At 37.6% G+C, this 11433-nt stretch overlaps 1 protein-coding gene across 1 annotated transcript in view; it reads left to right on the top strand.

The window, feature by feature from the left end:
* Positions 1 to 11433, top strand: part of CSMD1 (CUB and Sushi multiple domains 1) — a 1016474-nt gene that overhangs the window by 354456 nt on the left and 650585 nt on the right. Inside the window, exon 7 of the mRNA XM_009885090.1 lies at positions 361 to 555. Coding sequence (XP_009883392.1) covers positions 361 to 555 — 195 coding nt within the window. The remainder of the gene's footprint in view (positions 1 to 360; positions 556 to 11433) is intronic.

The raw sequence follows: 11433 nt of genomic DNA, 5'->3' as shown, positions 1-11433 counted from the left end.
AGCATTAGAAGAGACCTTACTGAAAAGTAAAATTACTGAAAGAGAAATTACTCCTGTGTCGCTCAAAGCAGGACAGGGAGAAACAGCAAGATTTATAGGATATTTTGTTTAAAAATAGTTCTTCAGTGAAGTACTGTTAAACCAAGAACTGAGTTTGAATTTAGCTTTGAAAGTGACATTATAAACTGAAACCTTTTGCAAAAGTACATTCCATAGCCTAATTTCACCTTATTTGTATAAGGAATACTGTTTTAAAAAATAATAATAAACCCAATTATTTAATTACAATTGTTTGACAAGTATTTATTACTTCGTTCTGCAGATTTTATCTGTAACATTTTTCCTTCTTTCTTTTGACAGTATTGCCTAGTCATACTTGTGGAAACCCAGGAGAAATACCTAAAGGAGTACTTCATGGAACAAGATTCAACATTGGAGATAAAATCCGATATAGCTGTATCTCTGGTTATATCCTAGAAGGCCATGCCATGTTGACATGTATTGTGAGTCCTGGAAATGGAGCATCATGGGATTTCCCAGTTCCTTTTTGCAGAGGTAAAAATGAAGACATGAAATCATGAAATAACTTTAAAATATTAAGAAAATATTAAACCAGCATATTAAATATATTTATTTTGAGATTATTTTTTTTTTTTTACTTTCTAAATTTAAATGTAATAATGTACTCTCTAAAAATCTACACCATTTAAAACTGTAATCACAATTCAGAAGCAATGACTCTCCAGAGTTTACATTCGGAGACATATGTTATTTACTGATGTTTTTTCCTTTTTGTTTACATGGGGGATAGTTGTAGCAATTTGATGGCAGGACCTGGCAAATGCTTTTGCAAGTTTCTGCTTTTGGAAACTCTCCCAGGAAGGAGAAGCTTGAAATCTTAAACCATATAATCTTTGAAGGGGACCTGTCATGGTCCAATCTCTTTGAGGCCAATTCCTGCTCAAAACATGGATAACTTCAAAGTTAGTTCAGGTTGCTCAGGGCTTTGCCCAGTTGAAAGTTTAATATCTCCATGGATGGAGATTCTAAAGACTTTCTGGAAACCTGTTCCAGTGCCTAGCTGAGCTCATTCTCATGTCCAGTTCGAATTATCTTTTTACAGATTATGTCCGTTTTCTCTTCTCCTGATGTGGACCTTCATAGATTCTGGCTCCATCTTCCCTAAACTAAACAGTGCAGTTAGATTTTCTCATAGCCTCATCTTGTCCAGGCTGAAAATCCATTTCTCTCATTCTCTGTTCTCATACATCATGTTCTTCAGCATCTTAACCATTTTAGTGGCCCTTCTCTGGACTTTTTCTAGTCTCTCAATGTCAGTGTCTCTTTTGTTCTGAGGGATCCTAGGGTGGACACAGCATTCCATATGGGGCCTCCTGAGTGTGAAGCAGATGAACTCCCTTTAACTCTCTCTCTTTAGCTGCAGGCTGTGTTCTTGCTCACGCAACCCAATATGAGGTAAGCATTCAATGCTGCAAAAGTGCACCCCTGACTCCGCTTGTGTTTCACCAGGATCTCAGGTCATTTTGTCAGAGCTGCCACCTAGCAATTTGTTTTTTTTTTTTTTTTTTTGCATGGGATGATCCTTTTCCAGGCATAGGACTTTGCATTTCTGTTTTGGAATTTCATGAGATTCCTGTTATTCTTCTAGCTTGTCAAAGCCTGTCATCAAAGCCTGTCTGAATGTTAGTCCTGCCCTTCAGGGTGCCCTCTGCAAACCTTGTCAGGGTGCATTCAATCCCTTACTCCAGACTCATGGTGAAGGTATTATATAAATTCAGCCCCAGTTTGAATTCCGGTGGAATGTTGCAAGTCTCTGATCACTAGCTTGACTTTAAACAATTGGCCTCTGTTGTCTGAGCCTGATGGTCCAGACAGTTTTCACTCACATAACAGTCCACCCATGCAATCCATACACCCTCAATTCGACTACAAGAATATTGTGGGGAACTGTGCTGTGAAACCTTTGTTAATGTCAAGCTAAATCCTTTCATCACAGAAAGCATTCAGGTAGTCAAGGATGATTTGCATTGGCAAAAGTTGGGTGTTCCTGTTCACCTTTCCATCCTTTGTGTGCTTGGGGGTGGTTTTCAAAAATACTTTCACCATAATTTTCTAGAGGTCTGAGGTGAACTTCACAGATATACAGTTGCTAGAATCCTTGATTTTTTTGAAAATAAGAAATGAGAAATTATCAATTTTCCAATCATTGGTAATCACCCTTGATTGTGACAACCTTTCAAAGAAGATACAGAGCAGCCTCACACTGTAGCACACCAAGAACCCTAAGGTGCATACTGTTTAGTACCATGAACTTGCACATATCCTGTTTACTTCTGCAGTTCCTTGTATTGTTTCTCCTGTGCTGTAGCTACTATTTTTTTTTTCCCAAAACTTGTCTATTTTACTGAGAATTGGGAGGCCTGAGGGCAGCCTTTGCTAATGAAGAGAGAAGCAAAGGGGACACTGAGTGCCTCAGCCTTTTCCATGTCTTCATCACAAGGTCTCTTACCCCAGTGAGCAGCAGGCAACCATTTCCTTAATTTTTCTTTTGTTGTTGATGTACCTATAGAATGGTTTCTAGGATGACTGCTCTTCACATTCCTCACCAATTTCATTCCATCTGAGCTTTGGCCTTCCTTCTTCTATCCCTGCACTCCTGAGTAACACTTCTATAGTAGCTTTCATATTTTGTGCACTATTGTGATTATTTTTTTTTTTTTTGCATTTGAGGTTAAAACACCTCAGTCAGGAATTTCCTTTTCAGCTCCAGCAGCCATCAGCTATTCTTGAGCTTTGAGGAAGCTGCCTTTGATGTGAAACAAGCTCTCCTGGGCCCCTTAGCCCTTCAAGACATCAGCTCATGAAACCCTGTCTACCACTTCTCAAATAAGTTGAAATCCGCTCTGCTGAAGTCGAAGGGGTTTATTCTACTACTTGCCTTCCTCACTTCCCTCAGGATCTTCAGCCGATGGTTATTGTAACCACAGCTGCTGTTGAATATCACTTATTTGAATGGTTCTTTGTTCCTACACCTAGTTGGCCTGTCCAGTGCCTGTATTAAAAAAATTCATGCCAGTGAACTCAGAAATCTAGTGGACTGCTTGCCCTCTGCTATGCTGCCATCCACAGAGATGCTGGGGTAGTTAAAGTCTCCCATGAGAACCATAGCCGGTGCTTGGGAAACTTCTAGTTGTTTGAAGGTTTTGACTGCTTCTCGATCAGGTGGAATATAGCAATTATTCACCATAATGACCTCTTTCTTGGCTTCTCCTTCTCATTCTAGCCCACAGGAGCTCAATCGGCTTGTTGTCTGTTGTACAGTAGAGCTCCTCTCCTTCAAGATCCCACTTTTTGTAGGGTGCAGCCCCTCCTTCCTGCTTTTCCTAAGAGCCTGTGTCTATCCATTGCAGCCCTCCAGTCAGATGAGCTGTCCCACTAAGTTGCTGTAATCTTGATGACACCACAGTTCTGTGACTGTACATGCACTTCCAGTTTGTCCAGTTTGCTTCCCATTTTTCTGTACAGGTACTTCCAGTTGTGTTGCTTTCTGAAGGGGAGGAAGAGAAATATTCATTACCCTGTCCCATATGTCCCTCTCTGGGCCTGTTTTCCCTCTTACCTGTAGGTTTTGCCCTGCATCCCTGACAAACTTAGTTTAGAGCTCTCCTCACTAGGTCAGCAAACCTGTTGCCCTGTTCAGCCAGGCAGATCCCATGTCTACCCTGCTGCCCTCACTCCTTGAAGAGAATCCTGTGGTGAAAGAAATAAAAGACCTGGTGCCCAATACCAGCTGCTTAGTCAAGTGTTGGTCTGCAGTAATCTGATGCTCCTGCTTGAGCTTTTCCCCTACATTAAGGAGGACCCCTCTGGTCTCCTGTGCTTTTTATCCTAAGCCTGTGGACACTGTTTACAGCTCAGATTCTCCCTTGACAGTATTATTGGTACCCATGTGGGTAACAAGTTATAAAGGTTTCTTGTGAATGAAGGATCTTATAATGTAATTCCTTGCAGCAAAGAAATATTTTATAAATTCCTGTACTCCAAAAAAAAAAAAAAAGAAGAATAGAGAAGTTAATAATCAAAAACGAACAGAGATTTGGGTCATGTCTGTTGTTTGTATTTGACTTCAATCAGCACACGATGAAGATTTTTTTTACTAGTGCTTCAAAAACAGGAAGAAAACAACAATTTTCTAACCTTTCTGTTGTTGATCTTAGATTTATTGTTTTTTGCCCTGATAAGAGGTAGTAAAGAGGTTTCAGAAAAATACACATCATTAGTTCATGGTGTCATCAGTGTCTCAGTGTCTACAGTGTTCCATTTCTGAAGATACTGCCCATTTTGGTGATGTTTGCTGCATACAAATATCTCTAACAGAACTGAAATTTTCATCATTTGTAACTCTGTGGATTTAACCCATTAATGAAAACTCAAGTGGTGTCCCTAGCCCCATGTAGAACTTACGTGCAATCCAAAGAATTCTCTGTACCTTCTGTCAATAAATTAGAACCATAACAGAAAAGTTATTTAACAGTTAATGATTTATTTGAGCTGAGCTGTTGTCTCAGTGGCTTTTTAGAATTCATTGGAATGTGGATGTGATGAGGGATTTTAGACATTCCTTATTTTATTTCATTTTATCAGACTGGAGCATATGCCATGAGGTAGCCCTTTCCATTCACTATGTCTTCAAGCAAGAAATGTTCCCCTATTGTTCTCTAAGAACCTTGGTCTTTTCCATGAAAGCACCTTTTGTTACAGCTTTGTTTCCAGATGGTATTCTTCTTTCTTGTCATCGTAAACTAATTTCATGGCATCCATGCAAGATAATATAGCAGAGTTAAATTAAGCTACACGGTTTATATACTAAAAAATCATAATAGTCTTGTTCTCTGTGGTATGTTTCCCTAGCTTTGCTGATGCTGGCAAATTACTATTTTCTGCAATCTTTTTGCTTAATATTTTCGGAAGCATTAAGAAGCTGGTGTCCAGTAATTTATACATTGTCTAAATGTACAAATGCTGTTTTTGCTAGAAAAATTCCTAGTGAATTGCTAAGCCTCCAGGAAGATGTAGACAGCATTGAGTCTTGTACCTGCCATTTTCTTTCTCTGGCTGCTACTTAGTTACAGAATGAACTCTGAACAGAAATCATAGGAGAAGTCAATGGCATTTTTAGAAAGTTTAGATAATTTTACAGTCAAGACATTTGCTTTATCTTTTTTTTTCTGTTTTCTTTCAATAAACTAATTTTTCGTGTGTGTGAAAATATGCCAACTTCCAAACTGAAAAAGATAGAAAACAGTCCCCCAAGACAGAAAACAGATTCCAAAGAAAAGGTCAAAGGCAAATTCTGAAAAGATGAGGTAATTATTAAAACTTAGTCATGTTTTCCCATATGGTAAGTAAGAGCAGCCACAGACTTTTCTGCTATTAGAAGCTAACCAAGAAGTTTACCATGAGTTTCTGCAAAAAATTTGTATAGGTGGCTTACAAAAATCAACGGCCACAAGAACCAACAGCCCACCTAAATTTAGTTCTTCTGGTTTTTGTCCCAAGAATTAAAAAAGCCTTGTTGTCACAATCTTAGCTTGCCATAATAGTGTAACCCAAAACAATTCCCTTCTTTGTCTTGAGGTTGAAATACTGTGCAGTACAAGTCTGAAACATTTTGAAAGTTAATTTCATTCTCTGCAGTAACTCCACTAATAGCTGATTTATGATATGTGACTACTTCTAAACGAACTTTGTATAATTAGGTTCTCAATTCTCAGTAATTTTGAGAATCCCTAGTTGATTATAGTTGCATGAGTCTAGATTTTTATGAAGCTAACATTAGGAATACAAATTGGATTAGTGATATTACAATGGTAAACTTTTTGTCACAATGAAAGTAGCTGTGAGGGGAAGAACATGTAATATGTTATCAATAAAAAGACACCCAGTTATTGGAGGGAAAATAAAGAATAAATAAAGAAGACAAACCAGTAAAAAATGATATGTCAGAAAGGTCCAAAAGGATCAAGCAATAATTAATCAGGTTCCAGATTTAGGAAATACTATTGAAGAAATAGTTTGGGGGAGAATATATAATCACAGAATCACAGAATGGTCAGGGTTGGAAGGGACCTCTGGAGATCATCTAGTCCAACCCCCCCGCCGAGCAGGGTCACCTACAGCAGGTTGCACGGGACGGCATCCAGGTGGGTTTTGAATGTCTCCAGAGAAGGAGACTCCACAACCTCTCTGGGCAGCCTGTTCCAGTGTTCTGCCACCCTCAAAGTAACCAAGTTCTTCCTCATGTTAAGATGGAACTTCCTATGTTCAAGCTTGTCCCCGTTACCTCTTATCCTATCACTGGGCACCACTGAAAAAAGACTGTTCCCATCTCCCTGGCACCCTCCCTTTAAGCATTTATAAGCATTGATAAGATCTGCCCTCAGTCTTCTTTTCTCTAGACTAAAAAGACTCAAGTCCCTCAGCCGTTCCTCATAAGAAAGGTGCTCCAGTCCCCTAATCAAGAAGGTATTCTTAGAATAAATAAAAGGAGAAAGGGAGAAGAGTTTATGATTCACTATAAAATAAGATAGACTAAATGCAGGCCTTCAGAGCTGATAATTTTAAAAGATCAAACAAAGAGAAATTGATGGTTTTGGTGTTATCCATACTTCCTGAGGTAGCAAGTAATTCTCTGATGTGATTTCTTCTCAGCCTGTGAGGTTCAGACAAATATAATTTTATAAGTTAAAGGAAGAGAAAAAGATGTACTGATGCCATCATTTATCCATTCTGATAAAAAGAAAAATAGAAAAAATAAAGGGAAAGAATTCTGCTTGTTGATATTGCATTACACGATAAAGTGAAAATATTTTCCCAAATTAATTTTTTAAAGTAACATGGCAGATTCCATCCTGAGCAGTTTTGTTCACTTTCAGAATAAACTGAATTAGTGCAATGTTTACATTGAGATGAAATTTGAATGAAACTCATTGTGACTGGTCAAATAAGAAGTCAGAGAACTGTTTCAGGAAAAGCAGATAGGATATACTATATAATTTCTTACACAGTAATGCAGGACTGTCTGGATCATACCCAATGGAGATACGGACACAGCTACAAGTATTCTTTCTTATATATGTGTGTGTGTGTGTACATAAGTATATGGATATTTACACATACATATATTTATGTTTATATAGTCCTGTTCTAACATGTATCGGTAGGTATGGAGGGACCAATACAAAAAATGAAAAGATGCCAGGTAAAAGCTGGATCTGTGCAATAAAGTGCCTGGAAGACAGGAACAAGAAGTGAAAAATTAGATGAACAGTACAATGAAAATATAGTGGGGGTACCTGGAATGATATAGTAAAGTCAAAGAATGAAAAAGAGGACTTCAGTCTGACTGTTAGGAACATGAGCAAAGTTAAAATAAGAGGATGATAGAATGATTTACTAAAAATGAAAAACAAACCTCAGGGGCAGTCATAAAAAGATGAAGGATTTCATAACTGCATGTAGACTTCTGGGAATAACTGGATTAACTTTCCTAATTATTAAAAAAATGTATGTGAAATCTGCAACAGTCATTAATTTGCCCTTGAAGAATTCAGCCTTTTTTCTTTTTGCTTCAAAATTAGGGCTTTACTATTAATTTGTTGTAGACTGTTATTTTCAGGGATCATTATCACCGTTAACATAAAAATATATTCTCAAGTGAAGGATTATCATATCACTGGAAAACAGCTTAGGATACTTAATTGAAAAAAAAAAGAGAGTCTTTACAAGATATCCAGAAGACTGATCTTTTATTTCTGTGGGAGAGAGAATATGAGATTACAGCCTGTTGATTAATTTTTGAACTTCTTCATCTAGCTATGCTCTCTAAAGACCAAGTTTTTGCATGAAAAAGGTGGCAGAGTTTGGGGTTTGATTTTAAGTTTGCTCAAGCACGTACTATCAGTTATTAACTGAACTTTTCTGCTAGGTTAGCAAATATTTTGTCCATCACTATTTCTGACTTATTCAAAATTTAGAATTTTGTCGACTAATAGATTTAATTTACTCTCCAGAGTAGATGGAGGAGGAGTAGGTCTTTGTAATTTAACAAACTGGTACAATAGAATAAATAAGAATTGCAAAAGCCCAATGTTTACAAAGAGAAAACAGACCAATCTCAAGCCCCTGGAAGCACAAGACTACCCCACTGAATCTAATATTGTCAGGCCAAATAACTACGGGTCAACCCCAGTAGACACTGGTGTCTGCTTAGATCAAGCTTACTGAAATGTCAAAGCTAAAATGTTTAAAGTAGTGCTACAGCTGCAACGGGTGCCCACAGCTGCCTAAACAAATTGCAACAATTTTTGTGTTTCTATGTTGTACATGCTATTGACTTGAAGTGAGAAATCTGACTTTTTAATATACATAAAATAGACACTATTTTCCTACACCTCTATAATTTCTTAAATTTTAACAAAATAAATCCTATTCTACTTAAAGAGCAATCCAAATTATTTTGAAGTGTCCTTTGAAAACCCTGGAGATAGAAAGAAAATTCATCTTAAATGCATGGTCTAATGAGTATTTAATTTATGTGAAGTTGATCAACAGCAAAAGAAGAAATTGAGAAAGGGAGGGAAACTGATTAGAGCACTTACATAGGATGCAGTACATCTGGATTCAAGTGATTATTGTAAAAACCCCAAACAACCTTCTGACAAGTTTCTGTTTTTTAAAACACAGGAAAGAAGCACAGGTTTTGGCTTTTACCTATTCAAAATAAAGTCTATAAAAAGCTAAAATGTTAAAGGAGATTAGCAAGTAGAGGTGAATATTTTGATGGTTAAAGAGCTGGCTGCCATTGGAACTAGATTAGATCAATAAGTTGCCTTATGAATGTGTAATTGTAACAGCAATGTTTTTGGTCTTTAGGAATCCGGCAGTTTAGCAGCTTGACAGTTGGCATTGACACACTAAATTTTATTTTTAAACTTGGGATTGACTTACTCTGGCTTGGTTTAGGTTTTTATCAGTAAGACATTTTAAAATGGTATTTTTTTTTTTTTTCCAAAAAGTCGCGTAACTAACTAACTCCTTGTATTAGCCATTTCCAGAATGTCCAAAGCATATACCTATAAAAGTGGTCATTCATGATTATTTTATAGATGTGTTTTCTGTACTGAAGAATTTAATTAAACAAGGTACAATTATCTAATTTTTCACAAATGAACTACCAAAAAATGCCATTTAATAAAGAATTGAATAAATCATAGAATCACAGAATGTCACACATTGGAAGGGACCTGTAAGATTCATTGAGTCCAACTCCCTGCTCCTCACAGGACTACCTAAAAGTAAACCATATGACTAAGAGCACTGTCCAGCTGCTCCTTGAACTCTGACAGGCTTGGTGCTGTGACCACTTCCCTGGGAAGCCTGATCCAGTCACCAACCACTCTCTCAGTGAAGAACCTTTTCCTAATTTCCAATCTGAACTTCCCCGATACAGCTTTATTCCATTTCCTCGTGTCCATCACCAAGCTGAACAAACCAGGTGACCTCAGCTACTCCTCATAAGTCTTGCCCTTGAGATATTTCACCATCCTTGTCGCCCTCCTCTGGACACGCTGTAATGGTTTCTTGTCCTTCTTATATTGAGGCACCCAAAACTGCACACGGTGCACGAGGTGGGGCTGCACCAGTGCAGCGTATAGTGGGACAATCACGTCCCTTGACCGGCTAGCTACGCTGTGCTTGATGCACCCCAGGACATTGTTAGTCCATTTGGCTGCTGGGGCACGCTGTGAATCATATTCAAATTGCCATGAACCCAAAGCCTCAGATCTCTCTCTGTGGGGCTGCTCTCCAACCTCAATAAATAAAGAACTATTTCAGTGATATTTTTAATAAGGCATGCTAAATTATGTACGCCCATGGTTCATTTAGAACCCTCTAAAACTTCAATTTTCTTGGTCTTGATAAATCTTGGTCTTTGTAAGTCTTGGTAAGTCTTACAAAATGTAACTTGAAATGACGAATATGTCATTTGATGACGATTTATAAAATATCACTCAAGTTTTTAATTGCATCTATTCTTCTGCTAGTTATAAAGAGGTAAGGAAATGACTATGAATGACGTAAGCAGAAAAACTTTATTACTTTGAATTTTGTGCTTTAAATCACAGCTATGTTTTTGTCAGTTGTGTTAACAACAGTATTGTAGTGAAATGATTTTTCAAATTAGGACCTTTCAGTATAAACTAAAGCTGAATACCCAATTCTGATCATTTAAATTCAGATTCTAAATTAATTTTGAAAGGTTAGGTGGGTTTTAAATGTTGGGTTGTTTGGGGTTTTCTTTGTTATTATGCAATAAGCCTTTTCACTTGCATAAACATTTCATTAGTTTTTGTATAAAACAGGCATATAGAATACAAAACATTGCACTCTGGAAGGAATTTGTGTGGGAAGGAGAGGAAATTCCAGTAAAAATGATTGAATGTTCAGAAGGTATCTCATTTAAATAAGGAAAGTTTCTACGATACTGTTTCTGTTCTTAGCCCATCCTTGGATATCTGCTTAGCAGGGCTTGCATCTCACTGATAGCAAGATCTCTATGCAAAACACAGCTTACCAAAATTGTCAGATTGTTATTTTTGGTGAAATGACTCTTTCTAGTTTGAAGAAAAATGTAAGATTTTTCATTGACTGCCCTGGGCTCTCCGTGATTCTTTTGATTTTTACATACATTAACTTGATGCATGTATTTATCTGTTTTATCTAAGCTACACAACTATACAGTATCTATGGATTTTGTCAAGAGGTGCAAGTCATATGTGTTTGCACGTGTACTTTATATGTTGCATATTCTCTAAATTCAGAGCACTTAATTCCTGACTACTGAGAGATCCAAATGTTTGTAGCTTTATACTTCAAGTAGTCATTTATGCTGATACAAACAGCACTTTATGCAGTTGCTTACAACTTGAAAATAACCATGAGTGTTTGGAATTAATTACTTTCGCAATTTGTTAATCACTCAGAGCTTGAATTCATGAAGCCTGAGGCACTATCTGCTATCAAATTACTCCAACCACAGTGATTCATTAAGGTTCCTGCGCACTGTTCTAGCTCTCTCAAAAGCATAACATAGAGAAGGCCATGGCCAAGAAGGATGATCAGTCCAAGGAGGCCAACTAGCTCTGGGGCCACCTGGTGAAACACAGCGTATGTCTGCACAGTTCATGTCTCCTACCCCCTGAGCGGTGTGGCCGCATCCTGCCTGCCTGAGCTCAATCTAAGGCAATTTATTACGTTTTAACATTCAACAGTCTGGTTGCCTTAGCCTGGCTGCCACCTGTGATGAAGGAAGTCCCCAAGCCACAGCCTCCTGGAACATGGGAAATATGT

This window comes from Charadrius vociferus, unplaced genomic scaffold (assembly GCF_000708025.1).
Source record: "Charadrius vociferus isolate BGI_N301 unplaced genomic scaffold, ASM70802v2 scaffold345, whole genome shotgun sequence".
Taxonomy (NCBI): Eukaryota; Metazoa; Chordata; class Aves; order Charadriiformes; family Charadriidae; genus Charadrius; species Charadrius vociferus.
This window is presented reverse-complemented; position numbering and strand designations above follow the sequence as displayed.